The sequence below is a fragment of the Engystomops pustulosus genome, chromosome 6, assembly GCF_040894005.1.
Source record: "Engystomops pustulosus chromosome 6, aEngPut4.maternal, whole genome shotgun sequence".
Lineage (NCBI taxonomy): Eukaryota > Metazoa > Chordata > Amphibia > Anura > Leptodactylidae > Engystomops > Engystomops pustulosus.
The window spans coordinates 82,991,346-83,016,939 of NC_092416.1; the positions used below are offsets into that span (position 1 = coordinate 82,991,346).

Sequence of the window (25,594 nt, forward strand, 5' to 3'; positions counted from 1 at the left end):
GGTAAATATATATATATATTTATATACATATACACACACTATATATTGCATAGATGCCCCTAGTGGCCACCGACACATACAAGCAGTGTTTTTAGGCTAAGCTGCCATGTTGTGCCATGTTGCTCAGCTGTCTTATGACCGCCAAGCACACTTTTTAATAGCCTCTTTAGCCCCTTAGTAATGGCTGACTATAAAAAACAAAATAAAAAAATAACAATAAGAGTTATCATCTTATGTGTAAGGATCTACAGCTGTATTTATTAGTCCTGTACAGTGTAAACATAATACCAGAAAATGCAACAATAGTTTTTTTGGTCCCTCCGTCTCCCAAACATTTTAGTAAAAAGGGTTGAAAGACAGAGGTGATTTCTTAAGGTGAAATTCAAAGCAGAAGAGAAACAAAATCTGCAATTTCAATAAAGATTTTTCAAATTTTAGAATATAAGAAGCAGACAAACCTCACATAGTTTGCAATTTTAAGAATATATATTGTGGATGAGAAATATTCAACTTTCTCATGTTTACATTTTAGTAGATACAAATTAGGAAATCATTCAGTGATGACAAAACCTACACACACTACAGTACAGGCCACAAATCCAGCAGATATGTTCACACAAGGTCCTGGACATGAAAGCTCAAGAAGGAGATCAGTGAATAATACACATTAATATAAAATGAGCGCAAGACCTGAGGACAATAATCTGATAAATTATAAAAAGAATAGTGTATGGTGACACTGTTCCATTCTACTTTTTAACATAAAGTTACTTTTAAAGTAAGCCACTTGTGTTTGGCCTCAAATTTGGTAATTTTTCCTGAAAGGGGATATTAATGGCTGCTGCAAGAAGTAACTGGTATTTAAGGAACATTTCAGTGAAGCTACTGTTATACCATGTGCAGAGTTTAACCCCTTATCACCGACACTAGTTTTCAGCTCAATGACCAGACTTGATTTTTCAAATCTGACATGTCTCACGATAATTGGTTATAACTTCGGAACGCTTTAACATATCCTGGTGATTTTGAGAATGTTTTCTCATGACACATTGTACTTCATGTTAGTTATAAAATTTAAGTGATACGTTTTGCGATTTGTTCTGAAAAAAAGTGAAAATTTGGCAAAAGTTTGTAAAAATTCTTCATTTTCCTAGTTTGAAATGTTCTGGTTCCCAGACAGGAAGTAAAATTACCCAAAAAGCTTGATAAATTACATTTACGGAATGTCTGCTTTATGTTGGGATGATATTTTATGCGTCCTCTCACTTTTCTAGGATGTTATGAGGCGCAGAACTTTAGGTGCGATTTTTCTCATTTTCATGAAAATTGCCAAAACTCACATTTTGAGGGAAAACTCAGCTTCCAAGTGACTTTGTAAGGCCTAAGTAATAGTAAAACCCCATAAATTACCCCACTATAGAAACTTCACCCCTCAACGTATGTAAAACAACTTCTATTAAGTCCATTAACCCTTTAAGTGTTTCACATGGGTTAAAACAATATGGACCTGCGATTTAGAAACTATAGAATTTTTTTGGAACATACATTCATTTTTTTTCAGAATAAATTAAATGATGAAACGCACTGCAACGTTTGATGCCCAATTCCTCCCGAGTGTACTGATACCACATATGTGGTGGTAAACTTCTGTACAGGCGCACGGCCAAGTATAGAATGAATGGAGGCGCCATTCACAGCAGATTTGTATTGTCACATTGTACTACCTATACATTTTTATTTTTTTTTGGTAATGCAAACATATGAGGGCTTAATTTTTATGGGATGAGATACAATGTATAGATAATTTATTTTGGGAGTCTAAAGCTTATTCATGAGATTTTATTAACTAAGGGGGACACAAACAAATTCATCAATTTTTATTTTGGATTTTTAGCATTTTTTTCCCCCCGTTCACCGTAATGTAAAAATAATATTTTATCTTTATTCTCTGGTTCACTACGATTGCGGTGTTACCTCATTTATATAGTTTTTCTTATTTTTGCTAAATTTTCCTGAGCAAAACCAATATTGGAGAATATCGCATTGTTTTTACTATTGACAACTTTTTAGGGCCATAACTTCTGTATTTTTCTGTTGTCAGATCTGGTTGAGGGCTTATTTTTTGCGAAAACAGTTGTTCTTTTCAGTCGTATCATATTAGGGAATGTAGCTTTTTTTGATCATTTTTTAGAACATTTTTTGTGATAGTGTTTGATGAAAAATTGTATATTACGGGAAGTTTTTCGTGGTTATTTTTTTCATCGTTCCCCGAGCGGGTTCAATATTGATTTAGATTTATTGTACAGATTAATACGGACGCGGTGATACCAAATATGTACATTTTTTGTGTGTTTTTGTGTTTTATATACTTTATTTGCATTATATGTGTAACTGGGGAGATTATGGGACTTTATTTTATTTATTTATTTAATTATTATTATAAAACAATTTAATCTTTTTTTTTTTTACTTTCACTTATTTTCAACCTTTTGGCTTGAATAAGCGATCATCCGATCGCTTATTCAAGCCTCTACACTGCAATACACTTGTATTGCAGTGTATAGTGTAAGTAACTGAGCATGCCGCGCATGCTCAGTTACTTACAGCCGGGTCCTGCCAGGAAGGCAGAACCCGGCGAGAAGAGGAGCCGACAGCCCCGGGTCACTCGTCGGGACCCGGGGCAGCGGCAGGAGGGATCGGATCCCCCGGTAAGCACACCGGGGGGGTCCGATCCACGGGGGACACACTTGCACGCCGCGGTCATGCTTGACCGCGGCGTGTAAGGGGTTAAACACCCGGGATCTGAGTTTTTCCGATCCCGGGTGTTAGTGCCGGGTCTGGGCTGTGATATCACAGCCCGACACCGGCACTATAATAACCCGATGTCCCGAAATCTTCTTCTGATGCGGCGCCGTAGAAAGGCGTCGCATCAGAAGAAGTACCCTTAATGACCGACGTAGATTCCCGATAGGGCGGTCATTAAGGGGTTAAGGGGCAAAACATCATTCCCTTCAGCCTTGTATTAGACATAACATATTATATACGTTTTTCCTGGTGTGCCGCCTTCAATTTACTAATAACTTTACTAATAATGTCAAAAACATTATCAGGGAATCACGGAACGCACTTCAACAAATGTCCATAAAGCTACAGCGCAAAGTGGTTATAATTTATAAAATTAGCCTGTAGTTTGCTAAGCTTATTGTTTTCAATTATAACAAGTTAATATACCCAAGCATATCATTTAAAAGATCTTGTAATCTCCAGAAAAATGAAGACTTACTTGTTTATACAACCAACATTGACACAAACAAGAGTCTGGCAATAAATGCTAGATATGTACTCAGTACTAGCGCTATCAGGATCATTATCATTATACCTAAAGGCTACACAGACTATAAGTGGATGGACAAGCACTACATGTATGGTTGTAAAAAGAATTTGTTAATAGGGAAGAAAATGTGTCACAAACCTGTCCAGGAAACTTTGCAACCACAAACAGACATGGCACAAGCTGTGAGACTGGCTAAGTGGTGCTGCACTAAGGGCTCATTCACATGGCCGTCTGCGGGGACGTACACGCGGCCGCAAATTTGCGGCCGCATGTACGTCCCCATAGACGGCAATAGCGGCGCACCGCAGATACGGTGCCACACATGTTTGGCACCAATCCGGGGCGCACACCGCAAAAAGATAGAGCATGCTCTATCTTTTGGCGTGTATGTGGCCGTGCGCCGCTATTCTCTATGGAGGGAGGAGGGGTCACCTCCTCCTCCTCTCCAGCACACGGCGGTATGCCCACACGGCGGGCATACCGCGTGTGAATGGACCCTAACTCTGCAACGTCCATGTGGTCTAAGGCCCTGCCTTCAGCAGATAAGACCATCCTGATAGGTTCCAGATAACAGATTCACCTTTAACGGACCCTACAAGGTGACTTACTTCATATGGGAGCTGCTGGATGGTGGGGTAGATAGGTAAAAGGACCTCAGAGACAGACTAGTGTTCACAATAGTACACAGAAAAGTGTCAAGCCAATAACAAACAAGGGACAGGGAAAGCAGTGTCACACCGGGAGATACACGGCACTGAGGTACAAACAACAGATACAGACAGACAAGCAGAGTCAAACAGAATGGGGTTAAAACAAGATGGCAGCAAAGGTGCAGAATCAAAAAGCTATAGAATGGTCGATTACATGTAGCACAGAATAGCTGAAACTGGGCAGAATAAAAAGGGAGTAATGGACACTGACTGGTTCAACCATAAATCACTTAAACCACAGCTACAGACAGAACAAGCTCACACCCCGTTTTCCCCAAGGAAAGATCCTAGAAGGGAGCTGTCAATCACAGGTAGATCTGGGAGTGGATTTCAACCACAGAAGCCTGAATTCTGATCCCATCTCGAGCAATTTAGGGAGTTCTGGCAGTGACACTATTTAGTAGCCAATTTTACAATGGCTGGGGTACTGGAGTATTGGCAGTCCCCTGCTTAAGAACACCCGACTTAAAGATGACTCCTTGTTACAAATGGACCTCTGGATGTTCGCTGTACTTTAGCCTTGGACTACAATAGTCAGCTATAGGACTTTATTAAGCGTCTGCAAATAAGTTTTATTGTTAATTCTGGTTCTTATGACAGCCCAAAATTTTTAAATTCAATTCTCACAGAGACCAAAAAGAGTTCTGGCTGGTGTTACAATTATAAAATATACAGTTCCGACTTACATACAAATTCAATTTAAGAACAAATCTACAGAACCTATCTTGTATGTAACCTGTATGTTACGTACTATATGTGCTATATGTGCAGTAGAAGTATCAATTTATTTACATCAGCTATGCAAAACTAGAAAATAGAGTAGCTGGGCTTACTGGTAGACCTGAAGTACATTTCCTAGCCGAGACATTCTTAGATAGATTACCACACCATAATAAGGCTATCTGCACATATAGTGTATAACCTACGGATTTGCTAAAAAGAGATTCTGGGAAGTAAATCTGCAGCATAATACAGTAGCATTTCAGTTCATGGGATTTATAAAAATGCTGACACTACAGAAAAAAAACATTTCTGCATTTGATTGCTATGGAAATTTAAAGATCAGTGCCCCCTTGCTGTGGCAAAATCATGGCATAAAATATATTAGAAACTAGGTTGAACTCCCAGCACCCTGACTAATCCCTGTTTGAGTTGATTTTTAGAGGGTGACACTGCACTCAATGGGATTGATAATAAAATTAGAATAATAATTAGGACACAAGTTTCTCTGGGGGACAATGATTATTATCTCCATGGAAATATGTGTCACAAGCTGCTGTGTCCCCTGGTTTTCAGGGGATGAGCCTGATTTGTACAAGAGTTCCTAGGATAAATAACCAGTGAGTTGGTCGTGCTGCTTATAACATAGATCTCAACGTTGCAGGCTCACTGTTTGAGGGAATACTACACTCTGGAAGCAGGAACATGTCTGCCTGGAGTTCTGCTGTCTGCAATGTGGATGCTGCCTCATTGTGGGTGTTTGTTATCCTAAGAACAGGTCATCAATATTAAAACAACATCTAGTTTATTAAACATGCCTAAGTACAAGAGAGCGATTCTGTGCCAAATGGCCTAATACATCTAGATTAAAATGTGCACTGAGAATCTCTATGATTAAATGTCCTTTCAGTCCAGAGGCTACCTCTCTTAATTTCAGACTTGTGATCGAATAGTATTGCCACAGTGTTGAGGGTCTAGTCACAGTAGGTCCTGGTGTACAGGTCTCGTGACTCTTGTCTTCCCTACTCTTCTGTGGTTGTTTATTTACTTTGCATGACTTATCTGCCTTGCAAGGTTCATTCAGTTTTTCTATTTTTTGGCCAATAGTACCCCCTTGCTAGGACGCATTACTTCTCTTACATCCAGTTATGTATATATAGTGACCATATATCATGCTGATGACAGATGTGTCAGGTGCAGATTTTGGATTATGCCTGTGCCTTTACTTACATATTAATGTGCCTTTACTTACATATTAATTATCTTTATTCTATGGATCACTACGGTTATGGTGATACCTCATTTATATAGTTTTTAATATATTTTTACAACTTTGCTGAAGAAAAAGTAATACAGAGCATATCTCATTTATTTTTGTATCGCCATCTTTACGGAGATATAACGCTAATATTTTTTGGTTGACAGAGCTGGTTTAGGGCTTAATTTTTGTGTGTTGAGTTGCCCTTTTCATTGATACCATTTTGGCGCACATAACTTTTTAAAATCACTTTTTAGAAATTTTTTGTGAAGGGATTTAATGAAAAATGTACATTTTTGGCGAGTTTTTCGGGGTTTTTCTTTTTACGTTGCTCACCAAGCGGGTCCAATAATGTTACTGATTTATTGTACAGATTGTTATGGACGCGGCGACACCAAATATGTGGTTTTTTTCAGGTGATTTTGTGTTTTTTTTACTTTATTAGATATGTATAGGGAATGTTTGTGTTTAGGGGACTTTAACTTTATTTAATTACGGTAATTATTTTTATTAATAAATGTTTATATTAATATTTATATATTTTTTTACTTTTACAGGTTGGCTTGAACAAGCGATCCTCTGATTCATTTTTTGCATTTTTGTCCATTTTTCATACTTTAGAAAAAAAACTGAAAATTATTGAAATGAACAGCTACTGCCAAAATACAGCCCTATTTGTTAACTAAAAATAACATTAATATAAGAGACACATGGCAATTAACTGCTGAGTAATTTTCACCTAAAACAAAATTTTCCCTGGTCATTAAGAGGTATAATGGCTTAGTCTTTAATCGGTTAATCGAGTAAAATTGTAAAATAAGGGGTTAAAAATGTGTAATCATTTTGAGGATTTTCTTTTGTGGGCAAACTGCTTTAAAAATCCTGGAACCTAACCTAACTTGTTAAAAACTTATTTTCATAATATATATAAATTTTTTAAAAATCAGATTGATCTCTATTGATTTTCCATTTTTTAAAAGAATAATACAAACAATAACCCATTTAGGGGGAACAACCCTTCCCACCCATTACACCCATTCTCAAGGTCCAAGTTGTTCCATAGAGGGGTCTATTCTGTAAATCCAACAATCCCCCTGAGCTGCTTCACTTTCCCCTATAGCAGTGGTGGCGAACCTATTGCATGGGTGCCAGAGGTGGCACTCTGAGCCCTTTCTGTGGGCACTCAGGCCATCGCCCCAATTTCACGAAACAGAACCAAATCCACCAAATCTTCCTGCAGTCCCAAAAAACTTAAGGGATGCTGCTCTCAGTTCTATTTTAAAGCGACACATTGCTGGCTGTTCGAAACTGCAAGAAAAGTGAGAAGGTGTTGACTGAACTGCATTGTCTTTGGAGGTCATCCTGCTGGACCCACCATTCTTCCTAGAGAGAAGCTACAATGATGGTCTGAATTTGCCCACCTTCTTTATACTGTATTGGGGGCCTTAGGATCCAATAGAATTGAATGATGTTGAAGAACAGGAAGCAATAAGTTACTGCTTGAAATGCCATGTTGGCACTACATGGTAAATAAGTGGATTTGGGTTGTTGCTTGGGCAATTGGTCTCTAAAAGGTTTGCCGTCACTGCCCTATAGGGTGTGAATAAGTTTCATTGTCAGGAGCCAGTCAGATTCCCAGTGGAACCCCCCCCCCCAATCCAAGGTCACCTGTAGCTTTGTGGTACCTAAATAGTAGCTAACCATTCCTCCTGACACCCCTACCATTGTGTCAGCCCCCCACCCCTGTGCTGCAAGTTAATAGAGCCATGGATTGGGGAGGGCTAATCCCACGTTTGTCTTTAAGTGTTGCAATGTTTCCAGCTTGATGCAAGGATGTTTCTGCCCCGAAACCAAGTCTCTGAAGAGAGCATGATCCTATAGAAACTGTTTAGGAGCAACCATGTCGGGCCATTATGTAGAGTATAAAGTAGCTGGGGCATCACCACTATCTTTACAAGATTAAGGCGGCCTATTACAGTCAAGGGAAGCTTGCACCGAGCTGCTATTTTTACTCTAATCTTAGTAAGGAGTGGCGTCAAGGTAAGTTCTTTAAAGTTCCATACACATGGAGAGACCTCGATCCCCAAGTATTTAAATCTAGAGACCACTGGTATGGGGTTCACCGACCCCGCCAAAGCAAAAGTCCAATCGATCCACAGCCATCAAATCCGATTTGTGCCAGTTAATAGTGAGCCCTCACGGGGATTCAAATTATAATACTTGTAAATTAACTGCAGAGACTACTGGGGCGTGGAGTAGCCTTAGCTCCCAGTACCCGGCCAGGCTAGTACTAGCCTCTGCATTGAAATTACAAAAAATAAAGCTTTTAACAAAATTGGTCAGGTTCCAGGATTATTAAATTACAGATTATGGCAGGCAGAAGGAATCTACTATCAGATCTGTTTCTAATGGTAGAGTCCTCATGATAGGCTTCCTTTAGTACAAAATGATACAAAAAGGGAAAATAAAGCAACACTTTTGCACAAATAAGCATAATATTCCAGAGTGCAAGAATAATAAATACCCTCCATGGAGTCCAACAGTGATTGCTTATAATATAACAGTAAATATAAAGTAATTCCATCAGATGTATATTAAAGGGGTATTCCAGGAAAAAAACATAATTCATATACAAATGGATCCTTAAATGGGTCTTTTGTGAATCATAAAATCAAACTATTCAAGCTCCATTTTGTGACTAATGACATTGAGTTTATATTTATATATTGAGTTATAATTATTTATTTATAGCATTATGGGTTTTTGTATCAGACATTCATATTCCCAGAATTCCCCTTTAACAAACACAAAGTTGAAAATTTACTTAGTTTTACACGGTCTTGATTTACACAGTCTTGATTTAAATGGTTACAAAGAAAATCCCAGGACACCGTGAATCCTTACAATCCTTAATGACCTAAAAGTTACAATCCTTAATGACTTCCAGATGACCTAACACAAGTTCTTTGGCTTTAGTCCTTTCTTTCCTGAAGCAACTGCATGGAAATCAAGTCTACATACATGCTGACTGACCTGAACAGATGGTCTCCATATTTTTGTGCTGCAGTCACATCTACGACATACATGGGACTGTATTGACAGCAGATGTTGGAAAACTTTTACCACCACCAAGTGTCCATGATTTCATTATTCCTGTTCTGTTCATGGAATACGTGCTGCCTGAATAATTTTTATCAGTCTCTACAACATTAGTAATGAATTCCATACATGTAGAGTAAGTGGGATTCAGGCAGTGATTTGTATGTACTGTAATACCAACAATTATCAGGAGCATAAAACTTTATGGGATATGTTTGAGTATGTAGTTTGTATAGATTTCATGAACATAAAATATACGGTACTTTCTATATACAATGTTAAGGGGGCAGTATTCATGTTTACTATGAACCAAAAAGACCTGGCGTATACGCTATACAGAAATATTCATTATGTGTTATTTTTTTCAAATCTTATAAGAGGGTGGGGTCTATTATGAACATGGCTTGTTGAAAAAGGTTCCTGGTTTAAAGGAAACCTGGCATCAGAATTTCACATTTCAACCTCATGATAGGTTCCCATAGGCTTTTAAATATTAATTACCAGGCTACTTTTATAATTAACATTCTTAGCCCCATTCAGTTTTAAAAGTATACCTGGCTCCCTGACCACAACGAAGATCGGATCATACAAGTATCTGTGATAATCCTGTTTCATCACAGTTCTGGCTCTACCCCCTGAGCTTGCAGCACAGGCTCAGCTTACATCTGCATGAAGAAGGGGGAGGAGGGAGACTTGGGGAAGCTATGACAGAGAATTATAACAGATATCTACAAGACTCGATCCACTTTGCTAAAAAATTTTCCATACTTTTAAAACTGAATTAGACGAAGAATGTCAATTGAAAATGGAGATTGGTAATTAGTATTAAAAAGCATATGGGAACCTGTCATTAGATCCAAATGTGAATTCCTGGCAACAGGTTTGCAAATTGCACCAAAATGCTGATACAGGATTCTGGTGCAAAACGGGTCAACTGATAGGCGGTATAAACCTAAAAGCTGCATCAAATTGATCATCCAACATCAGAAAGTGATAAATATTGTTAATTTTCCAATTTTCTATGTAAACCTAGTTTACATCCTAGAATTAGGATTAGGTATTTTTTTTAAAGTGAAAATGTCACCAGGAATGACATTTTTAGCTGTTGACAGGCTCCAATAACTAGGTCTCACCACACACTGCTGGGAGATAGCCAGGTAATGTAAAATAAACTATTATAAAGTACTGAAAGGCATTTTTAATATCAGCCTTAGATGTAGCTGATGTCATAGTGTCTTTATGCCCAACAGTGGTATGAGATTAGGATGGCTGCTTTCTTGTCCAAAGGCTGAGTTTAGTATTGCAGCTCACAGCTATTCACATGAAGCAGTTCTGCAATACTAGACGCATCTGTTTAACAAAACTGCCATTGTTCTAGAGTCAGGTCCTCTTTAATTGTGTATGAGCTCTTCTCCTTAGGTCTCCTGTGAACTCTGTCCTCTCATACCAGGTGTTTAGGTTGTGTGCCGACTCCAAGGGTATGAAGTCATTACATAAAAAAACAATTGCAGAAAGTTCAGGTATTATATGTTATGATTAAACAAACAAAAAATTGCTTACAAATCCAAGGAGACATTTGATCTCTTTTAATGAGCCAAGGCAGCCCAGAAACCCTAGCAACATGGTAAGGATCCCAACTCCTGATAAGACATAGGACCAAATCTTCAAGGTGGGTGTTGAAGACCCTGAGGGAAGGAAAGAAGGGAGTGAGAGAGGAGGAACAGGTTAAATAAATATCATCTGCTGAATCATTCTGCTTTCTGAAGATTTCAGCCCTAGCCTGGGGGATCAAACTACAAAGATCCCTGCAAGTTGGAGCAAGGCCTATTATTCCCTTTATTCATCATTATGTCTCTATTTTCTCATGTCTGATCTTCATTATTGAGTTGTCTTACTCTTACCTCGGCCGCTTTCTGTATGGGATATCATGAGAGAACAATATGTATAAAGCTTGTTATTATATGCCAGTCTCATCTTTATTGAATCAACTTATAAATAAGAAAATTACATAAGCAGGACTTCCCATATATACATTGGATATAACCGGGATATAGGACCTCAAGTTGCTACCCCAATAAAAATATTTGTGGGCATTGAGAGGGCGTGAATAGGAACTGTCTATAAAACCTTTCCCTGCACATGTGATGCTGCTGAGAAGCTGGACACCTGCACCAGGCCATCTCCATACAGCTCCTCAACAGGGCTCCCAACAGTAGGACACATTAGACCAGATCTCTCGAATTTGCACACGTAGTTAAGTAGGGTCTGACCAGTTTTGTGTCGTGGCTGCTCTGTGTCCGACAAGACACACTTCATGTGCACATAAAGGGACGTGCAGGACCGGTTTTAGACAAAGTGGGGCCCTGGGCAAAACTAAAAGTGTGGCCCGAAAATAAAACTATTTTATGAACAGTCATAGTCATTAAGAGGCTCATTTAGGCCTGCACAATAATAATACTCTGTAGTTACAAACAGTAGTATGGTAAGGCAATCTGTAATATGTTATTAAAATTCTAGCAGTCGAGGCGAGCCGGGGAGGAGCCGCTCTGCCATCCGCCTCCATCCTCCATGAGATGGGAAGCTGCGGGCCTTCCCCGAGTGCAGGCGACACAATTTAGTCACGTTGGTTTGCACCCAGTCCTTGCCTCACAGGCCATAGGCCTATTCAGTCCTTTGACCACACAATGATATAATTGTTGTGCCATGCTGAAAGGAGTGCAGGTGTCGCCAGCAAGGAGAGGAGCATTTCTACTGGCTACTGGAGTATGACTGAAGGCTACTGGGGGCATTAATACTGGCTACTGCGGGCATGACCACAGGCAACTGGGGGCATGACTGCTGGCTCCTGGGGCCTTACTACTCAGGGTATTATTGCCGGCTAATTGGTGCATTACTGCTGGCTAATGGTTGCATTTCTGCTTGTTACTCAGGGAATGACTAGTGGCTACTGGGGGCATAACTATTGGCTACTGGGGGCATAACTAGTGCCTACTGGGGGTATGACTTCTGGCTACTGGGGGCACAATACTGGCTACTGTAGGCATGACTACTGGCTACTGGGGGCATGACTGCTGGCTATTGGGGCATTACTACTGTGGACATAATTACTGGCTACCGGAGTCATGACTATTGGTTACTGGGGGCATTACTATTGGCTACTGGTGGCATGACTATTTTCTATTGGGGGCATTACTATTGGCTACTGGGGGGGGGGGGGTCTGACAGCTGGCTACTAGAGAAATTACTACTGAGGGCATTGCTACTGGAGGAATTAATGATGGCTACTGGAGTAATTATTACTGGCTACTGGGGTCATGATTACTGGCTACTGACGGTATAACTGCTGACTACTGGGGGCATTATCACTGGCTAATTGGGGGCATTACTACTTGTGACATTACTACTAAGGGTATTACTGGCTACTGTGGGCATGGCTATTAGCAATTGGGGAAATGAGTGTTGGCTACAAGGGGCATAACTGCTGGCTACTGGGGGCATGACTACTGGGGGCATGACTACTGAGGGCATTATTAATGGCCCAACAAATATGTAAACGGTGGAGCTAATATTAATCTGTAATGTGGTCTAGGACTGGGAGCTCTCCTTCACTCCCCAAACGCATCAAATGAATAGTGTCCAAAAGCAAAACTGACCACACAAGTTTTCTGAATAAAATCTTCCTTTTACTTCATAATTTCTCGTAAAACATTCACATTTTTTGATAAATTGACCATATATTCACTATGATAAAGTTCAAAGAGCTTGCATTCTCAGACCACGAGGTAACGTGAGTATGTTAACATATTTGTAAACTTATTTGTAAACTTGCATAAGCATAATCACAGTCCATCCTTTGAATGTCCTTTTAAACAACTCACATATCCTGGTGCTGACCATATATTCACTATGATAAAGTTCAAAGAGCTTGCATTTTCAAACCACAAGGTAGTGTGAGTATGTTAACATATTTGTAAACTTATTTGTAAACTCGCATAAGCATAAGCACAGTCCATCCTTTGAATGTCCTTTAAAACAACTCACGTATCCTTGTGAATGTCCTTTAAAACAACTCACGTATCCTGGTGCATGGACGGAGACCCTGACTCAAGCAGACGCCTCCCGAAAGTGCTGTGAGCACAAATAAGTTTACAAATATGTTAACATACTCACGTTACCTCGTGTTCTGAGAATGCAAGCTCTTTGAACTTTATCATAGTGAATATATATATGGTCAATTTATCAAAAAATGTGAATGTTTTACAAGAAATTATAAAGTAAAAGGAAGATTTTATTCAGAAAACTTGTGTGGTCAGTTTTGCTTTTGGACACTATTCATTTGAGGCATTATTAATGGCTACTGGGGGCATGACTATTGATTACTAGTGGGATTACTATTGGCTATTGGTGGCATGACTATTGGCTACTGGGGCATAACTGCTGTCTACTCAGGGTATGACTGCTGGATACTGGGGGCACGACTACTGGGGGCATTACTATTGGCTATTGGTGGCATGACTATTGGCTACTGAGTCATAACTGCTGGATACTGGGGGCATAACTGTTGGCTATTGGGGAAATTACTATTAAAGGTATTATTAATGGTAACTGGGGGCATTACTGCTGGCTGCTAGGGGCATTACTGCTTGCTACTGGAGGCATTATTACTGGCTACTGGGGGCATAACTACTGGCTGTATGACTAATGGCTACTGGGGGCATTATCACTTGCTACTCAGGGCATTACTACTTGAGACATTACTACTGGGGGTATTACTGGATACTGAGGGCATTACTACTGGCTACTGGGGGCATGACTACTGAATAATGGCATTATGACTGCTGGCTAACAGGGGCATGACTTATGGCTACTGTGGGCATAACTGCTGGTTACTGCAGGCTTTATTAATGGCTACTGGGGAAATAAGTGCTGGTTACTGGGAGCATGAGTAAAGGCTACTATGGGCATAACTGCTGGCTATTGGGGACAAGACTACTGAGGGAATTATTACTGGCTACTGGGACATTACTACCTGGGGTATTATTAATAGGGTCATTCTGAGGGCATTACTGCTGGCTACTGGGGGCATGATTGCTGGCTACAGGGGACGTGACTATTGGCTACTGGGGGCATTACTACTGGGGTCATTATTAATGGCTATTGCATAACTGCTGGATACTGGGTGTATTATTACTGGTTACTGAGGGCATGACTACTGGCTACTGGAGCATGTCTGCTTGCTACTGGGGACATTACTTGCTACTGGGGACATTACTACTGGCTACTCTGGGCATGACTATATGCTATTGAGGATCCTAACTGATGGCTATTGGGGACATTACTAGTGGCTACTGGGGTCGTTACTGCTGGCTCCTGGGGCATTATTACTGGCTACTGTGTGCATGACTGCTTACTACTGAGGGCATTATTAATGGCTACTGGGGGAAATAGTGCTGGCTACTGGGGGCGTGACTGCTTTCTACGGGGGGCATTTCTACTGGGGACATTATCACTGGCTACTTGGGGCATTACTACTGGGGACATTACTTACTACTGGGGACATTACTAATGGCTACTCTGGGCATGACTATATGCTATTGGGGACCATAACTGATGGCTCCTGTCGGCAGAACTGATGTTTTTTGAGGACATTACTAGTGGCTACTGGGGTCGTTACTGCGGGCTCCTTGGGCTTTATTACTGGCTACTGTGGGCATGACTGTTGGCCACTGGGGGCATTACTACAGAGGGTATTATTAATGGCTACTGGGGGCAATAGTGCTGGATACTGGGGGGCGTAACTGCTGGCTATTGGGGGAATTTTACTGGGGACATTACTACTGGGGGCTTTTAGATACAAAAAAGTGTATTTACATATTATATCGATCTAAGGATATTGTAATTCTTTATTACAGTAGGTATAGTTTTTCCGTGCGACAAGCTACACAACTGACTTCTTGCTTGCCTGTTGTTAAAAATTTGAATCCCACCCTTGTCTAATATGCTAATATATGGTTTGTAAAAGGGTCATTGTGTGTGCTACTCTTATTAAGTGCAGCCTAGCCCAAGCAATTCATAAACTTCTGCAAGAGAGAATGGGTTAATAATATGGATATAAAAAAGACCACAATTCTAATGACAGCTCAGTGGAGCCAAAAAGTTCACTTACACTTAGTGGATGTAAATAAAATGACATGGTATGTAAGCAACTGAGCCTCTCCAAATATGATCTCACTCACCTATCATAGAGGCAAAACTACTTCTGTCAAATAGGATCCAGAGTCCAAAACATAGCAGCACACCTCCCAGGACCTGTCCGTAACAAAACACAGTGCTATGTTAAGGCAACTTTATAAGAACCAATTATGTTCTGACTACCATGATATATCTGATGCCAGAAATGAAGCACAGATTATACAGTCACATATGGCTGCAAAAATAATTTTCCATATGTGTTAACTGAGATTACATGTTATTTGCATAAGATATTTTAGAATTACATAAACATTTAATGGAAACCCTCTGTAAGGATCTTTCGTGTGTGAATCTGTAGCACAGTACACCCAGACATTATTGCTATTTATATGAAAGTACTTTTCTCACAGTAAGATGAATTATGGCATGCACAACAAATTACATATAACAGTGTGGTATAACATAGCTTCAATGGAGGATATTTATCATACACACCGGCGTTCGTGCCCCGCCGCCTCATTTTCGCAGCGCGATACATCAAGAGGCTTGTACCTGGCGTAGAAATAAACGCAGACCGCGACTTATCACATCTTAAAAGTCGCCGTCTGAAGCCAGTGCACAGGCATGGGGACAGTGATGACCCACTAGCGTGACGGTGGCGGAGAGGGTTAAATAATCGCAAGTGCTAGCATCTGCTATTATTTTAGGGCTTCTAAGACACTGACGTGGCGCAGAGGCCCTGAAAAATATGCCCCAATATTGTACCCAATGTGGTATTTTATGTGATGACCAAACTACAGTGCATTGAGTGTATGTTCACTAGTGCATTAGGCCTTAGGATGTTATCAAAGTACAAATGTAGCAAAATGAAGCTTGGCTTTTATTTGGAGTTTTTGTTGTTAAAGTTATTAGATTTTGATTAGATTCAAACATTGTAATGAATGTAAATGGGGAGGCTGTGTATACAGCAGGGAGGCTGTGTATATAGAGGGGGAGGCTGTGTACTACTGGGGAGAGGCTAAATTAGGGCACCTAATATATTGTGGTTACTGTATATAATATAATTTATTCTGGTGTTTATATAAAGGATGTTTTATTTGGGGAGTAGTGTGTTCAGTCATGTTGTGAAGATAATACACATTAGGAACATGCTCCATTATACTGTAAGATAAACCGTGACCGGGAAAAATTGTAAAGAAGTCCTCTTCCTGATGGAGCAGATCATCACCTGTAAAGTACTAGATGTCACTAATGTCTGTGTCTAATGATTGACTACTAGTTTGTAAGGTAGCATCATCAGGCGCGATGGGCAGTATTTTCACGTTTCGCCTCAGGCAGACTCAAAATGCCTTAAAAAATTCTCTCTCCCTCTCATTATGCACATTATAGAGGCATATTATGAGACTAGTTTGAATAATAATTGTTAAAATTGTTTGGAAATGTAGAGAACTATATATTTATATATACTATATAATGAAAAATAAAAATATAGGTTAAATATTAATATTTGAATGGAGTATCCAAAAAGCATCTAATTACCCAGACACAGTTTAATACTGGCATACCACACCCTGAAAATATCTAGGTTACTTAATATTGTTTCTGAGAAAATGCCTAATGGCTTCAACACCATTCAAGGCTAAAGCATGTTTTTAATCAGTTGGCAAACTCATTGTACTGTCCTGAAGGAAAACTTGAAAGGAAACATGCGCCAGAAGTTCAGATGATTGCAGTATGTTTTCCATTTATAATGTTTTAACAGCAGACCATTATTAGGAAAGATGCAGGGATCCATATCACATCTAGGTTATTACAGGCCTGGTGCCTGATATGTCCTGGATAGGTCTGAGATTCAATGTAAAACTGTGTAAGAATTTTATAGCAGATCCAATGAGAAATAAAACCGAGCAATGAAAGGCCTGGAAACCAAGAACATCATGTGAGAAAAGAATAATCTAAACCCTCTACATGTGACAGATATTGTACAATGTGGCCACTTTGGGCTAGAGGAGTAATGTCTGGAAGGTAACTCAACCCACACACAACCTATACAGTCACTGAGGGAGTCATGTCATAAACTAAAAGGTACTCTATGTGCCTCAGTGGGACATTGGGACAGATTTATGATTCTGTTCTGTTATTTTTTAGTATTTTTTAGTATTTTTAAAATTATTTAGTAGTTATCCAACAAATAGCAAGTTCAAAGTCTTAACCTAAGGATTGACACTGTTTAACCCTTTCACACATCACAGATAGTTGTGGTACAGTAAGGGCTGTATGGAAAAAGCTCAGGGGCAGGTGGCAACTGCCTGCAATTGCCATGATCGGTCCGGACACCGACTGTTCCCCCTGTTAAGTGCCACATTTGAAACCGTCCATGGTACCTAACAGAGCTGCCATCTTTAAATGCTGATCTGGGCCACCCTCCTTTGACGTCATCAGAGGGTGCAGATTGGTTGTTATGGCAGCCTGGAGTCTTATAGAAACTTCTAGGAGTATCATGAGGACTGATCTGCAATGGCGTGCCAGCAGCATTGCAGCATATTTTATGAGCAATCAGATCCCCTATGGTTAAAATAATCTACTGTGACAGTAGAAGCTGACCCTCTATAACAGCTGACTGTATACCTTAGTCAATCTTAGGCAGTGTGAGTCCGAGCTATAACGCAATGTGGACAACGGCCAGTTTGCTAAATGCCAGCTGATAGAGGAGAGACCTCCCATATCATCTAGTGTACACCAATTAAAAGGAGGGGAATTCCGATCAAATTGCAGACTCTTGTAGTCCTGATGTTTCACCTCTTTCACCCATTGTCAAAAATCAACCTCTGATGAACCGCTGTGTTTATATCAGTGGGGAAACGCGTCAGGCAGATATGTGACAAATTGACACTTACTGGTGAATACACTCTCCAATGAATGTATAGTGTGAGATCACCGGTGTGCATTATTGGGTTTAATGGAAATTTCTGACAGATATCACAAGAGTGTTAGAAAACAACATACTGTACCCAATTAATGCGGCAACACGTTCAGGGTACAGGTTACCGCTCTTGTGGCTTACAGTAATACTCCTTACCCAGCCTATTGCAGTCGGACTATTCTTTGTAATAGAGATAACCCTGCTACTTTCGTTGTGTGTTTAATTTTAATGAAATATCAATAAAGTTATTTTGTTTTAAATGTCCCCAATTACAGGCAGTTGACTACACGATTTATTGGACATAAACGCTAGCAATATCTATTATTTTTCCTTGAAATATTACATTTGGTTTGTCAAGAAGGGTATGGCAGGCTTTCTGGCAAATAAAGTGAGTACTGATCGTTGGTTAGAGGATGTTAAAGAGGTGTTCTCTGAGGGTGAATTACCAACACAAAGCTTAACCATCAGCATTTCAGCAGCTTTTAGGAATTTAACCAAGATATATAAAAATCAGATTCGTTCATTTTGGGAAGTACAGACCCTGGAGACATATTTGCAGCACAAAATAGTACCACGAGGTCTGAGAATTGGATTACTTCCGGCACCGAGGATTAGATCACCCATTCTTATGGGAAAGTGGGAAAAGGAATCAATAGAATCATCTCTTAGATTTATGGGGCTTCTGTTGGAGGAGGAGAGAAGTCTCTTGACTGAAAATACTAAATTATTGAATGAGGGGATAGAGAACATTAAGAAATTCTCCAGCCATACTGACTTTGGGAAGAAGGAACTGACATTACAACAAGTGATTGAGAAATTCATAGCGCATATCAAGGAGAGGAAACATTTTCAATTCCGGAGGGATACCCTTGATTTTAAGGAGGGCAGAATTTTGGAATTCTTGGGATCATCCCAGGGGGGTGCTGAAGGAGGTCTTTCGTCCTCAGAATACGACCTCTCAGACTCAGAGGGATCACAGGGGCGTGATCCCAAAGAAAAAGAAAGAAAGAGACAACAATCCAAAAGTCCTAGGCCGTCCCGAGGTAGGGGATCAAGAGGAGGAAGAGGAGGCAGGGGTAATAACAAAAACACACCAGGTACTACCTCTGATAGGGAAGGTTTTTTATCCCAGGGCCCACAGATTACCGAGTATCTTCTAAGAGGCAAAAGAGACCAACAACAAAAAACCTAGTCCCTGGACCCCAGTACATCACAGGTCCTACTCCCCCCCACCTAAACTCAGATATGCAGATCATCAATCTATCCAAAAAAGTTTTGTCAACATATGAAAAGATGGTGATGCTAAAAGGATTATCATTTGTTCCAGTCCCTCGATTTGACCCATTTGATTGGGTGAAGGACTTGAACCTCTTTTGTCGTCGCTTGAAGTGGAAGAAATTCTTCAAACTAAATGACAGAAAAAGATGTGGGGAATTGGGTCTGGATGAAGCAGATATGCCAGACTTCTATAATCTCACGACCCTTTTAGAAGAGAATGAAAGGCCCCCAGGTGTGGGCCCGTTCACCGATCTAAAGCCCAAGTCTGTCAAGTCAGCCCCTATTGGGGATTGTTCCCCCATTGATATTTTCCTGGAAGTAGTCACAAATCAATTGAAACAATTGAATACATCTACCACTCCCAAATACAATCTTTCAAGGGACGAACATGAGGCATTAATGGGTCTGAAAAACGATTCTACAATAATCATCAAACCCTCGGACAAGGGGGGGAATGTGGTCGTGCTGGACAGGGACCAATATGTGGATATGTGTCTCAAAATCCTAAGTGACCAACAGTGCTACAGGAAACTTCCATCTAATCCTACTGAGAAATTTAAGAAGGAGTTGGTACTTATGTTGGATCAAGCACTAGAGGATAAATTAATTTCAGTTAATGAGCACAGGTTCATATGCCCCTACAAGTCCAGCATGGCCACTTTTTATTCCCTCCCCAAAGTCCATAAGGGGACATTTCCCCTCAAGGGGAGACCCATTGTTTCAGGCATCAACAGCCTGACGCAGAATGCCAGCATATACTTGGATACTATCCTGCGCCCCTTTGTGGTATCCCTTCCATCTTATGTAAGGGATACCATGGATGTCTTAAAAAGGATCGAAGACCTGACACTTCCACAAGGCACCCTATTGGCAAGCCTAGATGTGGAGGCTCTTTACAGCTCAATTCCCCATCAAAAGGGCTGTAATGCGGTAAAAGACTTCTTAAAAACCAGAGGGGTGCAGTGTGGAGCACATAATGAGTTCCTAATGAACCTCTTGGATTTTGTTTTGACTAGGAACTATTTCCTTTTTGAGGGCAATTTCTTCCACCAGCTCAGAGGGGTTGCGATGGGGAGCCCCTGTGCTCCCACATTCGCAAACCTTTATCTGGGCTGGTGGGAGAGAGAAGTGGTTTTCCAGGAGGAACTTGAGAAGTGGACCTCGGCCATAGCTCTATGGCTGAGGTTCATTGATGACGTGCTCATCCTGTGGACTGGATCTGTGGATCTCTTTAGGGAGTTCGTAACCCTCTTAAATATCAATGAGTTGGGTCTCTTTTTTACTTCAGAAATTAACTCCAGGGAGATCACATTTTTGGATATCAAGATCTTACTCACGGACACAGGGAACCTGGAGACACGACTTTTTAGAAAACCTACAGCCTCGAATAGTCTTTTAAGATGGCAGAGCTGGCATCCGACACCCCTCAAAAGGGGAATTCCCAAGGGGCAATACCTGAGGGTTCGCAGAAACTGTTCCTCATTGGGTAATTACTTGGAGGCTTCCAAGGATCTCCAAGGCCGTTTTTTGGAGAAGGGATATCCACCTCATATCCTGAAGGAGGCCCACCAGCATGCGCTGAATCAGAAAAGACAGGAGCTATTAAATCCCAAAAACAGGGCCACACAAGAAGGAAAAATGAGAATTATTGGGACCTATGACAGTTGTCATCTCGAGGTACAAAGGATACTTCGAGAGAATTGGAACATCTTAAAAATGGACAAAGATATTGCTGAGGCCATTGACCCTTTTCCCTCCATCACCTACAGAAGAGGCCAGAATGTCGGAGACAGCCTGGTCCACAGTCATTTGACACCATTGACTGGGAAAAGAACCTGGTTGTCAGAGAAACCCACTGGGACCTTTAGTTGTGGTGGATGCAAGTCTTGCAAATACATTAAAACTGGAAAGATGTTTAGAAGTACAAGCACGGGAAGAACTTTCACTATCAAGCACTTTTCCAATTGCAAGACAGTGGGGGTGATTTATTTAATCACTTGTATGTGCTTGATACAATACGTGGGACAAACCACGAGACAAGCAAGAAGGCGTTTCAGAGAACACATCAACAACGTGAAAAATAGGGAGGACACAGCAGTCTCTAGACATGTGTGGCAAGAACATCAAGGGGACCATAGTGTCCTACAGTTCCAAATTATTGAAGTGGTGGAGCCCTCACCTAGAGGGGGGGACTTTGAAAGAAAAATGTCCCAACGGGAATCCAGGTGGATCTTCAATTTGGGAAGCCTACAACCAAATGGACTTAATGAACATATAGTCTATTCGTGCTTCCTATGACTCCCCTGTTCTCCCCTTGTAAAGAAATAAAGAAACAGAGGCACGGCTACATCGCACCATGGTCATATATACCAGTCCTTCTCTATCTGTCAATGGTTACCCATTTATGCAATATCCCTCTCTATTTGTCTACAGTCACCCGATATTTCTTGATCACAACATCATCTAACCACTAGGCTAGCTTTGAATAGCTGATGGATGTACACATAAGAGAACATTTTAATGTCCAATCACCTATAAACAGTATACCTTACACTCCTTGCCGACGGCCGCGATGATTACCCCTGGTTACTATAGTTACGATTCAGTAACACACTATGGGAGGCGGAGATGACACATAATACGGTGCTGACATTCCGGCCAAGCCCTCTCGATCTGATTGGATCCTGGCGCGATGACGCGCCGGAACTATCAGCGCATAGAGAGACTTGATTGGCCCGGACAGCTCGGAAACTCCGCCCTCTCTTTGCACACACCTTAGGGGCGGTGCTTAAACTTTAAAGAGTCTTGAACGCGAGCGACACACGCGGCTGTTATCAATGCCGGCGTGTGTGTGCAGTATGAGAGGAGGCACGTCCTCTGCTGTCTATTAGCTAGGAAACTGAACCATCTAACCTTATAACCGTATAAGAATAAGTAGGGAGTGAAAGCTCTGTGACAGTAGAAGCTGACCCTCTATAACAGCTGACTGTATACCTTAGTCAATCTTAGGCAGTGTGAGTCCGAGCTATAACGCAATGTGGACAACGGCCAGTTTGCTAAATGCCAGCTGATAGAGGAGAGACCTCCCATATCATCTAGTGTACACCAATTAAAAGGAGGGGAATTCCGATCAAATTGCAGACTCTTGTAGTCCTGATGTTTCACCTCTTTCACCCATTGTCAAAAATCAACCTCTGATGAACCGCTGTGTTTATATCAGTGGGGAAACGCGTCAGGCAGATATGTGACAAATTGACACTTACTGGTGAATACACTCTCCAATGAATGTATAGTGTGAGATCACCGGTGTGCATTATTGGGTTTAATGGAAATTTCTGACAGATATCACAAGAGTGTTAGAAAACAACATACTGTACCCAATTAATGCGGCAACACGTTCAGGGTACAGGTTACCGCTCTTGTGGCTTACAGTAATACTCCTTACCCAGCCTATTGCAGTCGGACTATTCTTTGTAATAGAGATAACCCTGCTACTTTCGTTGTGTGTTTAATTTTAATGAAATATCAATAAAGTTATTTTGTTTTAAATGTCCCCAATTACAGGCAGTTGACTAAAATAATCAAGGAGCCTAACATAATGGTACAAAATAAAATGCTGTAATGTAAAATAGCATCCAAATGTCCGAATCACAGCTTTTTGCCATTTCTCCTTAAATATTTGAATAAAAAAATAACAAAAAGAAAAAGTTATGGGAAAATTGCACAAAGGCAAATGGTTTTTTGTACAAAAGATTTGAACAAAATTAAATCTACAAAAAAAATTGAAAACCTATATAAATTTAGTATCTCCGTGATTGTACTGACCTCAAGAATAAAGGGGAGGTGTCATTTGGACAACACAGTAAAAATCTAAAAAACATAGCCCACAAGAAAATGCTGCAATTGCAGTCTTTGAAAATTAACCTCATTTGGATTTTTTTTCCAGCTTTCCAGGGCATTGCATGGAATATTAAATGGCACCACTAGAAGGTAGAATTTGCCCCACAGATAATAATGCCTCATGCCTGTAAATTAAAAAGGTCCTGCAGTGTTTAAGGGCGGTTTCACACTCAGTGTGATCAGCCCATGATCATGGACAGCACAGACTCACGTGTCATGGGCTGACCACACTGCAGGAATGGGATTCCTTGCATTGTATCAATATATATGATACAAAGAATCCTTGTTTCAACATTTAAATGTCAAGGAGGGATTGCATGCATCATATATCACTGTGAACTCTGTGAAGTCACCCGTATAGTGTTGAACTAAATATGGCTGATACTATCACAGATACTAACAAATAAGTATGAAATGTTGTTGAGCATGGAAGAACTCATACAGTTAGGCTATATTCACACGAACGTATGGGGGACGTATATACGGCCGCCGTATATACGGTCGATATACGTCCCCCATACACTTCTATGGGCGCACGGCACCCTACGGGAGCGGTACGGTGCTGCACACGTGCGGCACCGTACCGTTCCGTACCCGGGAAAAAGATAGGACATGTCCTATCTTTTCCCGTAATACGGCGCCGTGCGCCATAGGTTGCTATGGAGAGGGGCGGGGGTGAGCTGCGCTCACCTCCTCCTCCTCTCCCCGTACACTGCCGTTGCCCGCTACGGTACGGAACGGGCGGGCAACAGCAGTGTGAATATGTTACAATGTACAGTATGACATACTACAATACAGAAATCATGTTATTATCATGTTATTATCAATTACATTACAGCAGACCATGAACTAACAATATAATATGTATATAAATAAATTAATATGTTACTTACAAAAAAGAAAAGGTTGAATACAAACAGGAAATATTTTGTCACGCTCAGGCAGCCTTTCATAGCCATCTTCTCGTATGTCCTGTAGAGGTACAAAACAAAATTGTATACATGTCGCCATTATATATGGCCACAATTATATATTAAATTATATATATATATATATATATATATATATATATATATATATATATTATATAATTATATATATATATATATATATATATATTATATATTAAATTATATATTAAAATCTTACAATAATGTGGAACCAAAATATTACTGTAATCTTCCCAATAATGATAATTCATGACCACACTCGTACAAGTTATCTGAATACGGAGAAATCTTTGGAATAATACAGTCTATTAGTAAATGAGTCTTTCTAACCACTGTTGACATGTTATTGCCTTGATGTTCCTCCAGTGGAATCTTTTGTGGTTGTCCAGATCACTTTATGAGAAACTTTCCAAAACACCATTAAGCACTTTAGATATAAAGTAGTGTCCTAGCTCTGAGAACTCCAATGATGTGCAAAATTTGGAAATTTAAAATGGCCCTGGAAAAAAACTCATAGTGGCCCCAGCTCGACCTGAACGCATGCGATCAGTAACCAGCACCTGGTAACCTACCCCAATTACAATTCACATACTTCCCTCCCCCATTCACAACACATAAGCCTCCCCTTCCCCACTCACAAAACCCCAGTGGTATAACAAGACGCCAGTGGGCTCTGACGCTAATTTTGGATCAGGGCCCCCATATATCTAAAATTGCTCTGTCATCCCTGTCATGCACATTACATTGACATGTACACACAGCCCCATACTCCTACACCTTACACATAGGGGCAGATTTATCAAGTGTCTGAAAGTCAGAATATTTCCAGTTGCCCATGGCAACCAATCACAGCTCCCCTTTAAAATATTCATGAGCACTGGTTAAATAAAAACTGAGCTGTGATTGGTTGCCATGGGCAACTGGAAATATTCTGACTTTCAGACTGCTTGATAAATCTGCCCCATAGTGTCAAGCAGCAGCCTCCTTTCACTAAAATGTCCAGCAGCAGCCTTCACTCACTAAAATGACCAGCAGAAGTCTCCTACTAATAAAATGACTAACCGCGCCTCCTCTCAATAAAATTTCTGGCAGCAGCCTCCTCTTAATAACATGTCCGGCAGCAGCCTCCTCTCAATAACATGTCCGGCAGCAGCCTTCTCTCAATAAAATGTCAGGCAGCAGCCTTCTCTCAATAAAATGTCCGGCAGCAGCCTCCTCTCAATAACATGT

The 25,594-nt window shown here is 40.5% G+C and overlaps 1 protein-coding gene across 2 annotated transcripts in view; it reads right to left on the minus strand.

Annotated features, from left to right (window-relative positions):
* Positions 1 to 25,594, minus strand: part of LOC140135372 (leukocyte antigen CD37-like) — a 77,565-nt gene that overhangs the window by 13,483 nt on the left and 38,488 nt on the right. Inside the window, exons 2-4 of one of the 2 annotated variants that reach the window (XM_072156797.1) lie at positions 24,308 to 24,386; positions 15,358 to 15,430; positions 10,682 to 10,806 (exon numbers count right to left, since the gene is read on the minus strand). In XM_072156797.1, the coding sequence (XP_072012898.1) occupies positions 10,682 to 10,806; positions 15,358 to 15,430; positions 24,308 to 24,373 (264 nt within the window). In that variant the 5' untranslated portion in view covers positions 24,374 to 24,386. The remainder of the gene's footprint in view (positions 1 to 10,681; positions 10,807 to 15,357; positions 15,431 to 24,307; positions 24,387 to 25,594) is intronic. The other variant, XM_072156798.1, reaches the window with a different exon arrangement.